Raw genomic sequence first — 22,947 nt, 5'->3', positions numbered from 1 at the left:
GAAAACCAGGAGCAGAGAGCATATTTCCTCCATAGCAACTCAACATTTTCGTTCACATATTCTGCTTCTTCACTGCTCTTTTAGCTTATCTTCGCTCACAGTTTCATTACTCCAGCATTGAGTCCATTACTCACTGTCTCACTGTCACATTCCATGCTCTTGTATGACATCTTCCTGCCTAAGTATTGCAGTCAGCAGCTAACAGATTTGCAAGTTGTCACCCTGTGTTCACTCCATTTTAAGGGAACTACTAAGTAAAACTTAAAAATGGCCGAAAGTTCAAATGTTACATTAGTACAAATACACTTTGAAACTCATGAGACCCATACCATAATGCAGTCTTCCCTGGAGGCTTTCGGAGTTGTTTCCCATCTCTTGCTGTTCACTCGCAGTGGAACACACAGTCACTACCTGTAGAGATAAACTCGGTCATATCCACACGGGCTGAAACATGTCACATCTACAGAGAACTATACCAGTTTAGTTACTGAATATATTTACATTTTAGTTTCCTATACTTAACATTTTTTCTTAATTTTCCAAGTGATCCAGTCTTTTCAATATTACACAATATTATTTTTACATTATCAATAATTTTTTAAACTTTTATAATTTTCTTCATGTTTTAAGTATTAAAAATCCCTTAAATTTTAAAACTTTTATTAGTTATAATTGTTCAAAAGTGTTCATAAATATGATAGGGTCCATATATTGAAAATCTTGAAGATTTGTAGTTTCCCTTGTGATATTTACCAAAAATTTATAATACACTTGGTCATCGACTTATGAACTATGCGACTTATGACCACAAAAAAAATGATAAATAAAAAATTAATTAATAATAAATCAGGATGTGCTGCAGAGGCCTGAGGACACCGCCAGGCAGCTGTGCGTACGTTAACTATTGGAGCATCCGGCAATACAGGCCTCCCACACACACAAGGCATTCAATATTTTATTTTTAATGTTGAGACGTTTTTACAATTTTCTTTAAGTTTCATGACTTTAATATGGCAGAGATTATCTATTACTTTGAAAAGTTTTGTATTTTTTTTTTTTTTTTTAAGAATTCATCCACCTGTGCATTCAGGAGTCTGTGATGAGACTTATAGGTTAGGATACATTGTTGTCTTCAAATCACCTCACATTCATCTGTGAATCCACCTACATATATGGTCACAGCTTGATTGAAATGGGTTTGGTTAGCTTTGGTCAGGGTCATACATAGTGGCAATAATACACATGCGCGCACACAAAAAAACATGAAGGTCTGTTCTTCCTTATGGTTGCCTAGTCACGGGCAAGATATATCACCAAGTACAAGACACAGATTATTTAAAGTTGGTTTATTATTTACATTTTAAGAATGATTGGAAAGGACACAGAAATGGCCATGATCTATATTAAGACACTATACAAGATGTACTGAGGAAAATCATCATCTTGGGACATCCAGTGCCTTGTCAGAAGGAATACATTCATCTGGAATGTCAGTCAGATGTATAACTGCCACAAAATTTTTGTACACATCAACAAAATTGCAACACATCTGGGAAAGCTATAAATCTTAATATTCAAAATTATGAGAACATCAAATTTAATCTACTTTATTATTTCAAGTAACTTTTCAGGAGAAGTCACCAAATACTACACTAACTGGTCAAGCTGTAAATCAGACATGAAATCCACTTCTGAATCACACTAAAATATTGTATAATTACTATAAAACATCATTTCTGTGAAGTGCAAAATTACATTAATGGCAGCACATTCTTTATGGTATCTCCTATACAATACTGGACACACAAATAATACAAGTATTTAATATACCTTCAAACCTACTACATACAAATATAAGCCATATCAAAAAGCTCTACATAAGCAAATACTTGTGACAAATCACAAAACTTAAAAGTATCATGTTTCCCAGTATACAAGACACACCAGTATATGATATATAATGGTTTAGAAATGAAGAATTAGAAAATATTTTTTTCTGAATTATGCTTCTGCTTGTAAAGTAGCTGTTCAGCACACAAAAAATTTGTTATTTATCAATTGTAACAAAAGCATTTATTTACAAATGACTTGTTAACCATAGTTTGAATATCTAAAAATTTCATTATCATTGTTCACTCCAATGTGGAGGATATAATGGTGTGTGTAAGATGCAATGAAGTTTTTAGCACCACTTACAAGAAGTGTCTTATATGTCAGCAAATATGGTAATTGTGAAATAAAGCACTGTGACAGAAAGACTTCATTAAATAGAAACTATAAAAAATACTATCACTTATATATATACACACACATCTACAATAATCAACAAATTAAACACATTCAGTTATCAGTTATGAATTGTACAGTGTCAACATAATATATTGGTAAAAATTATGAAAAGCATGTACAACTCCTGCAACTATATTCTAGGAACCAAATTCCAGTTAAACAGGCAAAAAATACAGAGGGATGGAAATTATCTTCACCAGCCTCTCAAACAACCACCTTACCTATAGTTACCACTTCCAAGATAATCGCTAATTTTTTAAAATGCTTTCTACTGAAACTGCATCAATGACTTCCTGTGTACTATCAATTCTTTGTGCCATAAGACACCACGTACTGCTCCACCAACCTCCACTACATATAGAATGATGTATATTTCTTAATCATTCCCACATTATAATCTAGAAAGTTCTTTCCAATTGACTTTCAAAATACACAACTCACTGGTGCCTATCATGTAAAAAATAAATCCTTTTTGGTAGACCCTATATATTCTGTTGGCAAATGCAATTTTTTTATATTAAATAGGTGCATACAGTAAACAACGTGCTTTGTAAGATCAACCCCCCAATCTGTTCTACATTCTCCATCAGTCACAAACCAATCGCTAATACAGCCATGAAATAATAATAATAATAATAATAATAATAATAATAAATGAAGTTTCAACAATCTATTAATATATGAAAATGTATGAAAACCCATCTTTCATATTCTCCATGTTTATCGTGCCACAATACTGCTAAGCGCTAATTCTCATCACATATAACAATGATACATGAGAACAAGTCAATATGCATATTATGCAACAATGAAAACACTGATTATTGATGTCCAGGGTTGCTGATATCTTGATAACAAGAACATTGTTCACGTTTCTTTTGTCATAACAGTTGTCTACCATTTTTTTTTCTTATATTAGAAATTGACAATGAATGATGTAATATAAACAATTTTTCATAAATTATATATTCCCAATACTATTGTACTACAATCACAAAAGAGAATTTTTAATTCTCCTATGCCTGTTACAACACTGCATGTCTTGTTGCTTGCAAAGCAATGAAAATAATACAAAATATATCTGATGGATAAGAACAAATTAAATGCAGAAATAACAGTTTATTATAGTTAACGTGATTACAGCAATTTCATGCTTTATTCTTCAAGAAACATCAGCTGCAAATTCTGCTGCTCAATTAATGACTAGCCATTAACTTCTTACTACCAGTAACTAGCATCTTTGCAGGCAATTGCAATAAATGCAAAATCACAAATTCTGTTTACTTATATTTCCATTCGCAAAAATGTTTTTAGGATCAAGCTGCCTTTTTGTAGCTCGATAGAGTTCGACCCCTAATTTTGATACCTGAGATGGGAACCACCTCATCCTCAATTTACCAACACCATGATGATGTGAAAGACTACCTCCTGAAGCCAATATCTCATCACGAGCTAACTCTTCCAGATGCTCATAAGTAGTAACAGGGTTACCAACGCCATTCCACTTGAATCCAAAATAGAAGTATACACAACTACCCACATCATATGTTTGAGTCACTCGACAAGAGATCATGAAGTGTCGGATGCCAGCAGCTGGAAAGGAATCAGTCAAAACATGGATGCTTGATGGAAAAACAATCTAAGAGTTCAAACAATATTTTATATGTAATTTTTATATTATGTCAGCAGTTTTGTCTGCTGTTTAGGATGTACTACACAAAATTATAATTTACTGTACCATTGACATGAGGGCATTTGAGAACAGAGCACTGAGGAGAATATCTGCACCTAAGAGGGCGGGAGTAGCAGGATGCTGGAGAAAATTACAAGAGAAACTTTGTAATTCATCCTTCTCCCTACATATCATTAGATCAGATAAATACAGATAAGACAGGTGCGGCATGTCGCATGCATGTGACAGAAGAGAAATGCATACACTGTTTTGGTAGGCAGATGGAGACAATTTTTCAGACCTAAGCAATAATGGGAAGATAATATTAAAATATGGAAACAGGATGGGAAAACATGACAAGATTCGTGTGGCTCCTGTGACCATGATAATGAAACATTTGATTCCATAAAATGATGGTAATTTCTTTTCTAGGTAGCAACTACTAGTTTCTCAAGGAGGAGTTACTCCATTTACTTAGGTAGTTAGTAGTTAGCAGAGATCTCTCTTATCTTTATCAAAATGGGTGAAAATTCTTGTGACCATGCTACACAGTAAGAGGACTGAGCTCATGAAAGGCACCAATCATATGCTGACTGATGAACATATAGGGCTCTAAGTTAGGAAATACACAAACATCATAATAGTTCTTGCATTTTTGTTTTCTTTTTGTGTATCTTGTAAACAGATAACTTAATAGGTGTTAGGTATAAAATGTTTATTTTTCTCCACAACTTTGGTTGATACATTTTATGCCCTGATAAATATTTTGCAAGTGGCGGATCAGTTACATTACTACATACAACCAGACATGGTAAAACTAACAGGCTATAACCGTTGACTTTATGACAATACTTCATGAAACTTGAGAAACGGAGCAGAGTGACAGATTATAAACATGATTACAAATCCTGTCTTAATTTTACTGTTTGTAGTAAACGTCACAAACATGGGAATAACACGAGCAAATAAACACAAATCAGATTTTCCTCGATACAGTGCTCACCAATCTAATATTTTCTAGTTATATTTACTACTGACAAATTTCATTTTATATTTAGTTTCCTCATAAAAACTAAATCCCCTGAACTACTAACATCAAAATCGATTAAATTGACGATTACAAAAATATTCATAATTACCTTCACATTCCTTTTTTAACCGATGTTTAACGTTGTTGCACAATGACAGTGTACGATCCCATGAAACTGAAGTTTCAAATGATTCTCCAACAATATTATATTCCATGGCCAAATCCTGTAACAAATAGGTATGTCAGTATTTTAATTATTTGTTCATTCTATAAGTCACATGGAATTGGCAATTTTATTAACATTAACAGTTTATCATCACATTTCAGGTTACATGTCATTTATCTTTCTGTCAGCTCATCTGTCAAGTTCATAAATGGACTGAATTCACAAGCCACAAGGCTCCTTGGAGCAAGAAACTTCCTTTTAAAGTTGACAGCTGCTGAAGTAATTCTATGCTTTTATATGGTTCACTACCGGATTCGCAGAAGCCCACCACTGGACTCTTATCATGATCCAGTTCATTCCTTACAGTTTATTAAACAGTGCTGTCAGTTGCTCAAACTACACAGCGGTGCTTCCGAAAACTGGGTCGGGATGGGGGCACGAGGCCATGAGAAAAAAAAAGTGGATTAATGTTGAAAACGGTATTAAATTAGGATTTTTATTGGAATAAATGTTCTGTTGAGAAATTAAGAAGTGTTATTTAGAGTCAGTGAGCACAGGAATATCGTACACAAAATAAGAAAACAGAAGGCTAATTGGATTGGTCATATCTTCACAGTAACTGCCTTCTAAAAGAAGTTATTGAAGGAAAGATAGAGGGGCAGATAGAAGTGACCAGAAGACAAGGAAAAAGACATAAGAAGATGCTGGATGACCTTGGGGACAGAAGAGGATATTCTCATTTGAAGGAGAAAGCTCTAGATAGCATTAAGTGGAGGAACTGTTTTGGCATAGACTGTGGACCTGTCGTCTGACAGATTACTGATGAATGAATGAAATGTTCTGTGTACATTAAAATTGAAACTTTATGGAAACATCAATATATATACAGTACATTATCTATTGAAATTACCCAAAGTGTTTAGTTGTAGTTATGTCTCAGTGAGTTGATTGCCTATAGTACTGTGTCATCCACTAAACAGAATGTTACAAACAAATGAACCAACTCCATGCAATTATTTATAATTTACAAGGTTGATCATCCCTGAATTGTTTCCTTCAATGCTACATAGATTTAGTGCATACTGTAGATATATATATATATATATATATATATATACTGAGATATTGGGTTTTCAGGCTTTATCCATCGTCCTGGTTTTTAAGATAACTAAACCCAGTATCTCACTGTGTTATACACCATCATCAGAATCCTATAGTAACTAACAGATAAATATATTTAACAAATCTGATGATGATACAGTGAAGGCCAAAACATGCAGCATAAAATTATACCATAAAGATATATATATTGTAACGTGTATCGAGATCGAAGGATACGCGTCAGGATCGAGAAGGAAGAAAGGAAGGTGTCAGAAGTGGGATCAGTAGTGGAAACACGTTACAATATATATTTCTGTGTGATCACCATTAAAATTAATTAATAATTAAATACAAACTGAGTGTATGACTGCAAGAATAAATAATAAGAACCCAGAGCCTACATAACACTTGAATGAATGAATGTATAAGGGGTGGGCCTTCTTGGCCCTTGCACCAAGACCACAGTGCTCTATTGTGCCTTACATAACACTTACTCGAATATAGGCAATCACAAATGTAAGCATGTAGCCTCGTTCTCCATTTGCTTCTCCCGCTGGAATTCCACCATATTGTGCTGCAATATCATAAATCTTCTTTTCCTGATGTTCAACATCCTTTGGATCACCTGTACAAGCGGAAGTATTGCTTACAATAACAAAAAGGCACACAAAACCAGCCACAGCTTGAGGCTGTCATCACTAAAATCATTTAAATTACTATAGGATGTCTTTTGTAGTGATGACAAAGTACAAAAATCCAGCACTTACTGTTGTTGCTCTGACCTGCCTTAACCTACTGCAGCACCCACTGGGAACAGTATTATATTATGGTACAAAACTAAAATCTACACCCACTAGTTTCATAGGTCACAACTGCTTTATGCATATTCATAAGTGATCAATTTTACTGCTGATATATTTCTTAAACATCAGTCAATGCATAAAGCAATCACTATGTGATTACACTGTTATAGATAACACAACGCTGATCAACAGGAATATATAGTGAAACCCTCACTTAAAATGTTGTTTCAGAGCAGTAGGTTTGAGCACTAAAGTGAGGAAACCCTTACACAAAAGTAAGTTAACACTGCGTTTACTGAAATGGTATCATTTAAACTGAACATTAAATGGTGAAAACAGTCAACTTGAGGAATACTAAACTGTATATTCATAAAACTATCATAAAAGATAATTCAATGATTTCAGTACAGTTTACTTCAAGAAAACTCTGAGTAAAAACCATGCACTTCTGATATCGTTCTTTTGGTCAATGATTATACATATTTATAAAACCATCAAAATAAGTACCGCACTTCCCAGTGTATAAAACAGACAATGGTTCTGGATGGAGAAGTTACAAGACTAACTCCTTGAAGGTGGGCACTTCTTGACAAGCGAACAGTTGCTCAGACACTCAAGAATTTCCCAACATTTTATGGAACCTGAAGGTCCACTACCATGTTCACATGACCCCAGGTAATGACAATGTGAAATTTGTTGGATAGAGGCCTATTCTCAAAGGTTTGCTCCGTCATTATATTTATAATTGTTATACCGGTATACATATAGTTCGCTTTAGATCTATATGCATGTTCGTATCTCCATACACTTTTACTTATCCAGCTCAAATGGCTCATTAGTTACAAACATCAAACTAAAAGCCAAATCTATACTTCACACTGCCATGTTGTCATTTAACATTCCACTACAAAATAATGTAACAGAAAACATTTACTTTCCACACATATTTTCTTCAGGAATCATTTTTTTTCCTTGGCACTACAGCCCCAGTGGGCCTAGGCCTACCTCCATGAACTTCTCCGTTCACTTCGGTTTTTCTAGATCTTACACATTCGGTAGGACTCCTTGGGCGGGTGATCAGCTCGTCGCAAGGCCTCTACCTGTATACAAACACAGAAAAACGCACACACACACAAACTAATCATCCATGCCTTGAATGGGATTCGAACCCACGATCACAGTTTCCAAGCGAGCGAAGACAGTGCATGCCTTAGACCGCTCAGCTACTGTGACCGGCTCAGGAATAATTTCATTTCATCAGTAATCTGTCATACGACAGGTCCACAGTCTCTTCCAAAACAGTTCCTCCACTTAATGTGATCTAGAGCTTTCTCCTTCAAATAAAAATATCCTCTTCTGTCCCCAAGGTCATTCAGCATCTTCTTATGTCTGTTTCCTCATCTTCTGGTCACATACATGGTATCTCTGTTTTTGGAAAGAGACTATCCAGGAAAATTGATAATGTGGTAGTTTTTCCATTTGCTTTCCACATCGCAGTACAACAGCCGTTCAAACCACTCTGGTCACGCCTGTTGCTATACGAACTTGAACCATCTCGAGCATCATTTGCTCTGTGCTTCAAGTCGCTGCTGATGACACTGCTTCCGGCATCAGTTTTTGGTTTTTGGTGTCTCTCTTCGTCTGATGCCTACCCTTTGACCTGTCCAGCAAAGGAGGCCCTGCCAGTAGCTACGCTACCGCTGGTATAGCTCACAGGGTCCTTGGCATACTCAAACCCTCTCATACAGAATTTCAGTAGTGCATTATAAGTGTTGAATCAACCTTACAGGTACATTAGTATTACTGATATTAAGAGATTATAATGTACAAAATGGAGTGGTCTTCAATTGTATGATGTCCACATTCCATTTCATGAAAGTCTGTCAACTCTTTTCAAAGTATTACAGAGCAGGAGAGGCATATGGACATGATGAGACCACAACAATATTTATTCTAAAAAAATAAAAAAACCTGCTAAAAACTGATTCTAAATCTGTAAATCTTGGCATACTTTCCTGTAATGAACACCAACATCTTTGTGAATCCTTGTCACAATTAACATTGTGTTGTAGCTGGGGTAGCTAAGTTGGTATACTGACTGGGCTATGGACTTGATAATTGAGAAACAGGGGGTTGATTCCAGGCCAGATCAAGAGATCAACATTCAGACTGGCCCTGAGGGTTCACCTAGTCTCCTGTCTAATGGGCATCAGGTTCTTATCCCAGGGGTTAAGCAATCATAGTCTGAGGTTGATTTAGCTTCATCTTGCACCAAAGTTATTAATGCATGGAAATAAACAGCCACTCTTCACAGAGTGGGGCTTAATTACACACAGGGATATTAACAAATTCTTACACAGGTACCTTCAAATACCAAAGTGGTCACACACATCTGGTTTACATCAAATCCCTTTATCTTGGTGATGTATATCTTCTTGAGACCATCCAGCAAGAGACCAAAATAGCCCGGCACAGGTCGCAGTGACTGCCCAAACTTGAACTGCTCATTGTCCATGAGCCTGATAGACGCTGGTTGACATCTCTGAAATGAGAATAACAGGAATGCTCATATAAATATGTCTGCTAATAAACTCATAAGGTGCAACTTGCCTAACACAAAATACCATCACTTTTTGTCCTACCCTGAGTCAGCACTGTCTACTTCACATTCTCTCTACTTGGCTCTCTAAGATCCATGTTAATATTTATTACCTTTTTTGTCTGATAGTGGATACCTTCAAAAGGTTAGTGTCTTCTGGGATGTTCTGAACGTTTTAACTTGACCTCTTATTCAATGAAAAATATATCACAAGATTTATTTATGTTACTTCCACAATATTTTTTCATTATTAAAGTACCTTCACAGAGAATTTAACATTGGGACATGAAACAGAACAGGTGACATCTGTAACTGAATTCCACTTTTTCCAACAGAAATAACCTCTGAAGACAACCACAATGCTATTATATTGTGTTCTGTAAAGACAGTAAACCCTTCAGTGTTTTCACCAGATGACCCCCGCCCCCAAATTCCTAGTTATTGTTAACATGAATTTTTACACAACACTCAATTTCTGTGTGCTACTGAGATATATGTTTCAGTCCGAATAGACCAATATCTCATAAGCAACTTACTGTCTTAAGTATATTGCACACTGCCTATTGCCTCCTAAATGAAAACTGTAGGCACAATCAACATCTTCCCATAAAATTATGATGTAAAATCTATATAAAAGGTAAAGTTGCCCCTAGGCTTAATTAATGAAGCACCACTCTGTGAGGACATAGGGGGAAGTGCAGGTATAGCTCCCACCATTCTTAACCTTGGCACCAGATGGAGGTGAGCGGTCAACCTCATGCCCCTGCTGCTTTGCCCTCTGGGAAACATCCCCCGGGTACCCATTGCATGGGATGCCACATGGGCCACAGGAGTGGTCTGGACATTATGGAGAAGACAAATATCTCTTGCCCTTACTGGGAATTGAACCTCAACTCCTCGGTCACCTAGTCTGTAGCACAGTCACTACACTGACAGGGCTACCATAGCTATAACATCATCTAAATACTTTAAAATACCAATGTAGTCCTTGCTGAAACCTAGATTAAAATGACAATGCCTACCTGTTGCTATTATCATACACATGTCCTGCTTTTCCTATATCATCCTGGTCTATATGAACACGTTTATATTCATCTTCTTTGTTTGAAAACATCTTATAATTTGGTCTGCAGAAATGTACCTTATTCACGATGTTTGATCCTGATACATATTCCTGTCAACTTGGTTCAGAAGATGTTGTTAGGCCCTAGTTAAGCACAGCTTTAACATGTGTCCCTCCAACATTCAAGGCAGATGTATTTAATATCAAATTATTGAAGAATGCAGTTAGAGGGCTGGTCTAGGCCTCTCCATTATGTATTCACTCATTCATTCGTGTCGAATTAAAACAGTTCTCTCGTTATATTAAATGTTGTTACATTCACTTCTGGTATTATAAAATCAAACCATTGATTTCTGTTATGGAACCTGAAGGTTTGTTTCTGTCACCAACAAACTCCAGCTTTAACTGTCAAATTTCTGGATTTCTCTGAGGAATGTTTAACAAATTACTTTTTCATATGACAGGTTTTTATCCCCACTCAAACTTCTAATTAATATTTATTTATTGTTTCTCTTTCCAATGGAATTTTTTAATAACATTTTTGGATCTAGGCAAAGTGCTATTATTGTGGAATCACTACAACTGAGCATGTTTGCTGCTGACTCTATACATGTGCTGCAACTCATACATTGTGGATAAATCTTCTCTCCATATTCCATAATTAAAACTTTAGAGTTTTTGTGTCTCACCTGTTTTGCGACCTCGCGCATGCTCAGTAGCCCTGATTCAAAGTTTGGAAATGCAATAGATCCATATTTTTTGCACTGTGGCAATGGACGCACCTTGATTATCACTTCTGTAATCACTCCCAGTGTTCCTTAAAGAGTAGAAACAAATGATTGTGAACATTTTTGTTATTATAAGCAGTACTTCTACCTGTGTAAGTGATCCAACAGATGTTGAACATCAAGAAAATCAGAATGTGAATACACAAATAATTATGTAACTAACCACCTACAATGAGGTATGTACATAATAGCATAGTTGGTTGAGGCACTATGCTACAAGCCAGAAGGTCATGGATTTGTTTCCCAAATGAGGCCAATGGATTTTTCAATTGACCTAATCCTTCCAGCCGCACTATGGCCATGGGGTCGACTCAGCGTCTAACAAAAATGAATACCAGGAATCTTCCTGGGGGTTAAGGGCAGCTGGTCCATAAAGCTGACCTCACCACCACCTGTGAGCCAACTGTCTAGAAACTGTGGGAGTATCGATCTCTCACAACCCTAAGGGCCTCCATAGCATGTTACAGGGATAGTGTTACCCTTTAACCACCTCCACTGAGTAATATTATTATCATTACCACCACCACTGCCACTGCCCTAGCTCTGTTGCCACCATTACCAGCAAATTACACAATCTGAACATACAACTAAAACATCAACAACACAGTAATTAAAATGCATATAGTTAGTCTTACAAGGTGGCTTCCCATTGCGGAAGCCCGGGTTCAATCCCAGGGTCTGGTCAAGTGGGATTTGTGGTGGACAAAGTGGCGCTGGGACGGGATTTCTCAGAGTACTTCGGTTTCCCCTGCCAATCTTCATTCCACCAAATTCTCCATCATCATAATCACCCAGGGCAAGCTACAATAGGCCATGCTGAGCGGACCCAGTTGGACTCCATCCCCCACTAAGCGAAATTAATTAGTATTACAAAGAAAAAAATTATATTGGTTTCAAGGATGTTAATTTTCTTATGATTTTCAATACACCACTATTGCACCATATCGATATGAGATTGTAGTAATTAACAATCTTCACCTGACCTTTATAACATTACACATTTTCACACAAACAGCAAATAACAGAAGCCTGTAAAAATGAATTCTGGCAAATAAATCAAGTAATAAACATACTAAACAACTAAAATGGCACTCGTGAAAGCATAGGAGAAGGTGCAGAAAGCATCCCTAAATTGCGGAACAAATTACAATCTGGATGATAAAGTGCTTTGGAACAAGGCAATATGGTGTTCTGATAGCCAAAGTTATGAAGTTTATGCAATAGGCTAATACGAGGGACTTCATCATAAGTTCTCCCCATGCCATGATGAGACACAGGACAATGGAACTGCAGCCTCACACATTCTTAATCTTGACATCAGAAGAAAGTGAGTGGTCAGCGTCATGCCACAGCCACCTTACTCCATGCAAAGAGCCCCCCAGTACCTGTTGGATAGGAGGCTGGATGGACCCCAGAGCTGGTATGGACACGACAGTGAAGTGAAAATACTCTTGCCCCTCTCGAAAATCAAATCCTGATCTCCCAGTTGTACAGCCAACAACTTGGTTACCATACTGAACAAGATATCAAGTTTCCAGCACTAGTATTAGTAGCAGCAGCAGTAGTACTGGTGGTAGTAGCAGCAATAGTAACAATTGTAATACTAAATTCAGTGGAAACACTGAACTTAAAAGGAATAACACATTGGCTGAGAAAATCTGGATTTGGAGGCCACGTCCCTTACTGAAGTATAGAATATAAATGCTGGAAGTCAAACAACAAACCTTCCGATCCAAGAATTACGTGATTGAAATCTGGACCACATGACATTCTGGGCACTTGGCAGCTTTTCTCCAGAACCCCAGAAGGAGTCACCATGCGTACATGTACAAGAAGGTCCTCAATGTTGCCATACACATTCTTTTTCATTCCGGATGCCCGTGTGGCAACCCAGCCACCCAAGCTGAACATGAAACCAATTACTCAACATCATATCATGATACGTTATGAAATTATGACAGCAGAGAACACCTGATCAATTTCAAGTTAATATCTCTGAAACTATCTTAGGATAATCAAACACCATAAGTACAAAATTTCCAGCATAAGCGCAAATTTTTCTTCCGCCTGTGCGCATAATGCGTACTCAATACATGCAGCATATAATGACTTTCTGCTCACCAACTATATATCGTAATTCCTCAATCATCACAGATGAAAATAAAAATGTATTTTTGGAGTCCTAAGCTTAATAGATTCTCCTGTTGAACCAAAACCTTTCAAGATCGTTTTGAATTATTTAATTACCTCTGTATGTCTAAAAATGCACTTGGATATTCTTGTGAAGTGATACCCCATATCAATTAAAAAATTAGAGGAAAATTTAATGTAACACATGATTTACTTCAAATTTCACGATCCACCACTTCAATAAAAGTGGCCGTAATAAACTGGCAAAAACAGTGTATAATACTGACCTTGAAAACTCATAGGAATCAGGTTCATGTCCAGAAGTAAATCCTTGCTGACCCAGCTCTCGCTCCAAATCTTGGCCAACAATCCCAGCCTCACAACATGCGACCAAGTTTTCTTGATCCAGCCACAAAATACGATTCTACTGGAACAAGCCACAAAACACAGCAATAAGATTCTTCAGATTACTGAAGTCAAAGGGGGCATGCGGTAGCGTAGTTGGTTGAGGCACTATGCTACAAGCCGGAAGGTCGCAAGTTCAAGTCCCAATGAGGTCATTGGATTTTTTTCAATTGACCTAATCCTTCCAGCCGCACTATGGCCCTGGGGTCGACTCAGCCTCTAACAGAAATGAGTACCAGGAATTAATTAAATAATTTTCCTGGGGAGTAAAGTGCAGCTGGCATGTAAGGCTGATAACCTTACTGCAATCTTTGAGCTGATTGTCTAGATAATGTGGGACCCTCAACGTCTCACAACCCTATGGGCCTTCATGGCCTGTTACAGAGACAACTTACTTTACTTGTACCTCAAACTTTGATGTCTGTTGATGTGGCAACTTCAGCATGGCAGAAACTAAGCCCATAATAAAGCTGTTTCTATTTTTTCAACTCATAATTTTTGTTTAATTTTACTTGTCTCCAAAACTTAACATGACAGTGCTGCATAGGCCATAAGATCAGAAAAATATGTCTATAACTTATGATGAATGAGGCCAGTAATTCAACACACAGATACAGGAAGTAATGAATGACCTGGTAAGATCATGACTACCCAGTCATGATCCTAATTCCTATGCCTGTAGATTCCAGCTTCTAAACCAGGGAACAGATCTGGATTAAATTTGGCAAGGTTGGTTTACATCAAAGATCAGTGATCAGTACATCTCTCTTCCATAAGGGCATAAAGTGTTTCTTGAATTCAGCTGATTTTAAAACAAAAATTATAACTTCAATTCGGGTAGAGAGAAGGACAGTAGTTATCCATTCTTTTTGACAGAAGTCAAACATTTTGAATCGTTTACAATTAAATTTAAAGTACAACTAAGATCCAGACTATTTTAAAATTGGAATACAGTGTACGCTTGATTATCTGAGCATGGATTATCCAGTTTTTGGCTTAACCATCCACCCTGTCTCTTTCAGGTGCATTCGCAACCCTGCGGGGTGACTATTAGGTTTGCTCAGTCTGTCAGACAATCCTCTGATGCATGAAACAGCTCACAAATCATTGGATAGACTTCCATTTTTATTCAGACTGGATGAGTTTAATACCCACATTACATGAAGACCTACATTTGTTTTTGCAGTGTAACTCACTAAATATTGGAGCAAAAAATGTTTCCAACAGTACTGGAGAGAAACACAAAATATGCATTTTATATTTAATTCAATTTTTCTGCTTGTCTTATAGTTTTCAGGATAACTGAACAAATCACATTCTATACATACATTTCTAAATTTCTCTATTCAGCAATTGGCATCGTCTCCTGACCATAACCAATTTTTGGACTGTCTGCATTTTGAATAATACTTCTATCTCTTTCCCTTAATTTATCCAGATAATCAGTACACTGTATGTCCAAGAATGTCATCATTCATACACCACGAAGTGAAGCACACATGTCAAACTATCATGTCTAGCCATTAATTCCAAAAACATACCATTTGTGAAGTGTCCAAGGACAGAATAGTGCGAGTCTCTTCACGGGGACAAGACACTGCTTTCGACACGCTGGTACCCCCACCAAAAGGAATAATAACTATGTCGTGCTTCTCAGCAAGCTGTACCAGATTTACAACCGCATCATGAGATTCTATAAAAAGATATATTAGTCTAAGTTCTAGTTTCAGGGTGTTGAGGGGAATATTTGGACTGAAGAGGGATGAAGTGACAGGAGGTTGGAGAAAACTGCATAATGAGGAGCTTCATAACTTGTACTCTTCTCCAAGTATAATTAGAATGATCAAGTCAAGGACGATGAGGTGGGCAGGGCATGTAGCACGAATGGGTGGAGAAGAGGAATGCATATAGGATGTTGGTGTAAAAGCCAGAACGAAAGAGACCACTGGGAAGAACAAAGCATAGGTGGGTGGAAAATATTAAAATGGATCTTAGAGAGATAGGATGGGATGGTGTGTATTGGATTGATCTGGCTCAGGATAGGGACCAGTGGAGGGCTCTTGTGAAAACAGTAATGAACCTTCAGGTTCCATAAAATGCTGGAAAATTCTAGTTTCATTTCCCCACTTGACTTAATGCTGTAATGTTTCCTCATAGGGGTCTATAAGTCATACAAGAAAAGGGGTGGTACAGAAAGGAACTAAATAAAATATATACAACTATCCTTGTTATAATAGCAGTTCTTTCCAGACATATAACTGAAGTAACCATATTTGTAATGTTTCAAGCTTAAGAATGCCAAAATATAAAAGTTTATGTGGAAGAAATTAATTAATAAACATATTCATGAAATATATGGAGGTGAAAGCACAAAGAGAAACTGCTAGAACCATCTTAATCTCCAGGAAACAGTATACCCAATGGACACGAGGCTTAGGCACACTAAAAGTTTTGAATATGGTGGGGAAGAGAATAATTCTAAATATCTTCCACATTAAGATTAGAGCCCTCTGGGATGGTATGCATGTAGTTCAATAGACAGGGACCAATATTTTGGATGAATCTACTGTTTCCATCATCAGCTCTGAAATGCTGGCATGTATCTAAGTAACAACATAGTGCCACATATACTTATTCTTAGTACTAACATTCCAGTGGGTAATTCTTTGATTTGTGGTTGGTATTTATTATGCTGCCATAAAAATACCGTCCTTGTAATGTAGTTCTGTATTTATAAATGGAAGTTCAGAATATTTTCATTTTTGAAATAGCCATTACATTTGTAAATGTATTTTGAAAATTACCACATTATATACAACAAAGATTAAATTCATATTTACATAATACTACTCAGTGTATATTTAAAAATTTATCTTTCGGAAAACCTCCGTGCTACTTAATTCTTTTATGGCTTACTTAACGATGACTGCACGTCAGACCATACAGCACCAAATGATGTCATGCTGAACTGATGTGAGAGAATAACGAACTGAACATGACATGGGAAAGAGCACAATTGCATAATTTCAAATACCCACATAACATTTGACTGGAGGGACCAAGAAAACCACAGATAGCTCAGTTGGGATACTCAGTCTCCAGGCCACTAAGATTTGAACCCAGCACCTCCCAAATATGAAGCAGAAGTGGTATCCATTTGACTGTGACATTCACTAGCTCTTTGCTCAATACTCTCTTCCCCTTAACTGACTTTGAAAATTTTACTACGCTCTAACAACATGTTTACAGAGCAACAGGGCTCATTTGCATCTGCAATCATTCTTGCTAATCACACTGTCACTATATACACAACAGCAAAACCAAAAGGAAGTTTACACACAATAAAGGCTGTCTTAATACTCCTCTGTAGGCCTTCCATGTTAGTCATGACTTATATTACATCTGCATGTTGTTGTGATTTGACTGCAAATTTGATAAATGTAAATATTTTCCCACCATTAATATTCATTATCTTGTCAAACAAATAAATTAAAAATTAACAAATATAATACGATTATTTGACAATACTGTCACTATTGAGAATACATAGCATCCAGATATAAAATAAGTTAATTCTCTGTTTAAATATTGTGCCATAATTCTAGCAGTTAGGAAGTGACTTCTCTGTTTGGAGTCCTAGGTTCATTCTAAGAGTAATCTTTGTAAGTTTTGTGGTAGACAAAGTAGCACAGGGCCAGGCTTTTCTCCAAGTACATTCCATTGTCTGCCACCCAAGGCCATCTATTACACACTGGAGGTATGTGCAGAGGAAGCCAGCCAGCACAGCCAGAACATAAATCTACAGAATGTCACAATTTAATGGGTACAACTGATGCTTCATACTTGGGAGTCCCACGTTCTTCTCTCTGCCCATACATCGGCTATCCTAACTAAGGTTTATGAAACCTTTCTTCAGTCAATCTGAGCAAATTCCATGTTACCGCCTTGAATTTGGCCATAACCCCAATTAATTATTTCCTAATCATCCTATCATTTCATGCCATACAATCTGAATTACCCCCTCGTTGGTGTCTCCACCTTATCATGGTGAGGGCGTTTGAGTATGCCAAGGACCCTGAGAGCTATACCAGCGGTAGCACAGCTACTGGCAGGGCCTCCCTTGCTGGACAGGTCAAAGGGTAGGCATCAGACGAAGAGGCACCAAAAACCAAAAACTGATGCCGAAAGCAGCATCATCAGCAGCGACTTGAAGCACAGAGCAAATGATGCTAGAGATGGTTCAAGTTCGCATAGCGACAGACGTGACCAGAGTGGTTTGAACGGCTGTTGTACTGCGATGTTGAAAGCAAATGGAAAAACTACCACATTATCACTTTTCCTGGATAGTCTCTTTCCAAAGACAGAGATACCATGTATGCAACCAGAAGAAAAACGATGTAAGAAGATGCTGGATGACTTTGGGAACAGAAGAGGATATCTTTATTTGAAGGAGAAAGCTCTAGATCGCATTAAGTGGAGGAACTGTTTTGGAAGAGACCGTGGACCTGTCGTATGACAGATTACTGATGAATGAATCTGAACTACTGAAAGTGGTACTATATGAATCATATGAAGTTCTAAGCTGGACTCACATTAAAGAAGTTAATATTTAATTATGCAATATATAAAACTTCAGAGTAAATTTAAGTGTATAGAAGTGAGAGAAGAAAGAGAAGTGGTTTATAACAAAATGAAGTACAATCCTTACAATGTCAATGAAACAATGAAGGGAAAGAAAAAAGAACAAAAACGATCTGTATTTTGTTGAAAGTACTTAACAGTAAAAGACAATCACTTATTTAAATTGAAATGAAATGTGATATACTATAACACTAAGTATGATTACTTTTATCTCAATAGTATGTGAATGCTTCTTCGTTCAATGAATGCAGTTACCCATTTCTTATTTTTTTAAAGCTATTCAAGAGCTTTCAGACAGAAATTCTGTAAATTGTTAGCTGAAGGCAAAATCTCTCTCAAATAACATGAATTGCATAACAAGTAATGTGTCTTTGAATATAGGACGAATCTATTTAAATAAGACTTACAAACCACACAATTTTTTCTCAAGGAGAATATAATTTCACATAGACAAAATTTTTCCAAGTCTGTACATAATGACAACAAATAACTTTACTATGCAGCCTTGGTTAGGACGTGAAGTGCTGCCCAAACATTATATCTGAAAGCTCAGCAGTGTTTAAAGTGGAGAGCCTTTCACAGCATACAGTTCAACAAACCTACTGCTTTGTTTGTTTTCCACATTAACAGGTTTCTCAACTTCTCTGTGTACTTTTACAAAGCACATACCTACAATATTGCCTCACCTGGCCATGCAACTATGTCTGGTATCCGTTCAAATGTTCCCTCTCTCAGGATAAAGATGTCGTGTAAAGTGTGTCCATGTGACCGTATCAAGCGATCAACACCATCCAAAGAAAATGATATTTGCAGGCAATGCAACTCATCCAGAAAACCTGCAACAAATAACATCAGTAGTATCCACTTCTCCAAACTTTCTAGCTACACCCACCAAGGGCTATAATAAACTTCACACAACTTACGTACTTATTTACTTACTTACTTACTTACTTATGGAGCTGAGCCCTTCTGGAGGAGCCGCCAATTCTGCAGCTACTCAAGAAAATCCCAGCATTTTATGGAACCTGAAGGTTCATTACTGTGTTCAAAAGAGCCCTCCAATAGTCCCTATCCTGAGCCAGATAAATCCAATCCATACCATCCCATCCTATCTCTCTAACATCCATTTTAATATTGTCCACCCACCTATGCTTTGGTCTTCCCAGTGGTCTCTTTCCTTCTGGCTTTTCCACCAACATCCTATATGCATTCTTCTTCTCCACCCATTCATACTACATGCCCTGCCCACCTCATCCTCCTTGACTTGATCATTCTAATTATACTTGGAGAAGAGTACAAGTTATGAAGCTCCTCATTATGCAGTTTTCTCCAACCTCCTGCCACTTCATCTCTCTTCGGTCCAAATATTCTCCTCAGCACCCTGTTCTCAAACACCCTCAGTCTATGTTCCTCCCTTAATGTCAGAGGAAAGAACTTCACACAACTGAGCCAAAATTAATTTTTCTATGAGCCATATTTTGCCATCCCTGGGTCAGCCAATCATAAGACAGAAATTCAAAATTTGTACCTACCAACTGCAAGGCAAGCATTCAGATACTGAGCAAAACCAGGAAAATTCCTATAAAGTTAAATGTCTATAAAGTATAAAACTCTGGAAGAAACCCAAAGACATAAGATGGACAAGAACATCTTAGACATGTGCAAGAATGGCTTTTTGGTTCAAATTGATACGCAGATGAGGTAAAAAAAGGTAAAGTTGTCTCTGTGCTTAACTAATTAATCACTACGCCACAAAGATATATGGGGGAGTGGGTGTATAGATCCACATTTTCTTGACCTCAGCACTAGTTGGAGGTGAGTGGTCAGCTTCACGCCACTGCTGCTTTACCCCACAGGTACCCAACCGACAGGAGGCTAGGTGGGCCCCAGAGATCCAGATGAGACTTTGGAAAACGTTTGAGAACTGAGATAAGAGCCATAAACTTCACTACTGTTCACTGCAATCACAAGCTATAAAGCTAACCACTTCTTCACAATGCACTGAAGTGTACTACTCAATCTGATACCATATCCCTTTTCAATGTAGAATGTTCATTCGTTATTATTGTATTTAAAATGATCTGATTCTGGGGCCATGCCCTTTCACCATGGGCAGAACCAGGGTGAGGAAAAGAGAGTTACAGATTTTGTTGACATGCTAATTTGTGCTGATACTGCCAACCACTGCTGGAGGATGGAGGGGTCGGAGTTCGAGTCCCGGTAGGGTCAAGAATTTTCTCCAAATCGTCCAGACCGGCTCTGGGGTCCACCCAACCTCCTATCCAATGGGTACCGCAGGCTCTTTCCCCAGGGGTAAAATGGCAGGGGCATGAAACTGACCACTCATCTCCAGCTACTGCTGAGGTCAAGAAAATGTGGATCTATATATTAATTACACCATACGACTTCATAGCGTAGTGCTTAATTCACTGAGCACAGGGACAACTTTACTTTTTACTGCCAACCACTGTGATTCTAATGGAACAAGCAGTGTGTATGCTACTATGCAAAGCAAAAGCATGCACCTCAAAATTCCCAAAGTTTGAAACTGAAAAATTTATGTTCAAATTAGGATCATGATATACTTTTCTCTAAATTAAAATCTTAGATTCACACATGCCTAAATGTTTTGTTTGCATAGTGAAATGTTTTCGTCAAGAGGCAGAGCATGCTAACACCACAACAACACATTTCATATATCTTCATTTTATATAAAACTATAAAAGTTAATGCTCTCCTTGCGTTTAAGTACCATGCTATAAAGAGGGGAGAGTGGAAGTTGATTTCTATGCATGCTGAAACTTCAATGATAGGCAAAAGTAAGTAGTAAGCTTCATGTTCTGGCTGATTTGCTCTGGGCAAAAGTGCCCCCACCCCTTATATCCACTGAACAGGAAGCTGTGGAACCAAAGAGAAAACCCCATCTCTGCTGGGACTCAAACACTGGTCATTTAGCCCACTTTACTGACTGGGCTATCCGAGCTCACATAAAATATTGAAATAAGAATTTATTTCACTCTTGAATACCTTTCACATACTAGCAATCTTTATAATAAATATTAAGCAAATCAAACAGAGCACCATGAAGTTAAACACATTTCCTAGAATACACAATTAAGATCAACATTTGAAGATATCTCTATAGATCCTTAAAACAACTAATAAATTTTTGGAAATCGTTGTTTGTTAAAGTCTGGTGAAATTTTTCTTGGAAACTCTTGCTTAATTTTGAAATTCTGAATTATCATTTTGCGTCATAAGTAATCAAAACTGATAAGATTATGGCCTTCTGGGAAGATAGAGACAGCAGGTTCCGCCAGGATACTGGTACCCGCCCACCAACTACGTATATGGCATTAGATCCATAGAGCCTGCAATTCTGACATTTATCACCAGGTACAACTTTTAATTTCACATGGTGACCAATGTTCAGACATTCAGTAAATAAGTCTGACATACACTATCCCACAACTTGAAGGCTTTGCATACATGAATACTCGGTTGAACTATGGTCTTACTCGTGCTAAACGAAATCAAAGTGTACTTTCTAGCATGTGCTATGTTGTTAATATTCAGTAAAAAGGCTGAACGGTAAGAACCACAGGTAGTGTCTACGGAAAAAACTGATGTTATCATCTTTCTTAAACAAGGTTACCTGCACATGAAATGTCTAACTGACCTCATTAATATTCATAACTTTTATCTGATATTTTATCAGTAAGTAAGTAAAAGTAAAGGTATCCCTGTAACGGGCCGTGGAGGCCCATAGGGTTGTGAGATGTTGAGATTCCCACATTTTCTAGACAATCGGCTCATAGATGGCGGCAAGGCTGTCAGCCCTATGCACTGGCCGCCCGTTACCCTCAAGAACATTCCAAGAATATTCCTGGTACTCATTTCTGTTAGAGGTTGAGTCGACCCCCGGGACATAGTGCTGTTGGAAGGATTAGATGAACTGAAAAAAAATCCAACGACCTCATCGGGATTCAATCCCGCGACCTTCCGGCTTGTAGCCGGCTCACACAATTACGCTACCGCGTGCCCCCGATATTTTATCAGTACAAAGTAAATTCAGGTCTTCATGTATTATGTCTATTTCAAATTACATTTATAGCACAAATTCACATTTTATGTCAAGGTTTTTTACAACATTTAATCATAAACAATAAGTTTCATAAGTTGAAGGATACCAAATACAGACATATTTTTAGAGGCCAACATATTACATATTATATACATGTACATATATACACATATATC

General features: G+C 37.3%; 1 protein-coding gene across 1 annotated transcript in view; it reads right to left on the bottom strand.

The window, feature by feature from the left end:
• Positions 1 to 1,331: 1,331 nt before the first annotated feature.
• LOC111869769 (alkyldihydroxyacetonephosphate synthase) overlaps positions 1,332 to 22,947 on the bottom strand; it is a 38,382-nt gene continuing 16,766 nt past the window's right edge. The window contains exons 4-12 of the mRNA XM_023861525.2: positions 19,374 to 19,523; positions 15,588 to 15,739; positions 13,929 to 14,065; positions 13,236 to 13,414; positions 11,413 to 11,540; positions 9,426 to 9,603; positions 6,753 to 6,883; positions 5,101 to 5,215; positions 1,332 to 3,882 (exon numbers count right to left, since the gene is read on the bottom strand). Of these exons, the coding sequence (XP_023717293.1) occupies positions 3,557 to 3,882; positions 5,101 to 5,215; positions 6,753 to 6,883; positions 9,426 to 9,603; positions 11,413 to 11,540; positions 13,236 to 13,414; positions 13,929 to 14,065; positions 15,588 to 15,739; positions 19,374 to 19,523 (1,496 nt within the window). The 3' untranslated portion in view covers positions 1,332 to 3,556. The remainder of the gene's footprint in view (positions 3,883 to 5,100; positions 5,216 to 6,752; positions 6,884 to 9,425; positions 9,604 to 11,412; positions 11,541 to 13,235; positions 13,415 to 13,928; positions 14,066 to 15,587; positions 15,740 to 19,373; positions 19,524 to 22,947) is intronic.

The sequence above is a fragment of the Cryptotermes secundus genome, unplaced genomic scaffold (genome assembly GCF_002891405.2).
Source record: "Cryptotermes secundus unplaced genomic scaffold, Csec_1.0 scaffold93, whole genome shotgun sequence".
NCBI classification, from domain to species: Eukaryota; Metazoa; Arthropoda; class Insecta; order Blattodea; family Kalotermitidae; genus Cryptotermes; species Cryptotermes secundus.
The sequence above is the reverse complement of the archived record's forward strand: the minus strand, read 5'-3'. Positions and strand labels throughout refer to the sequence as shown.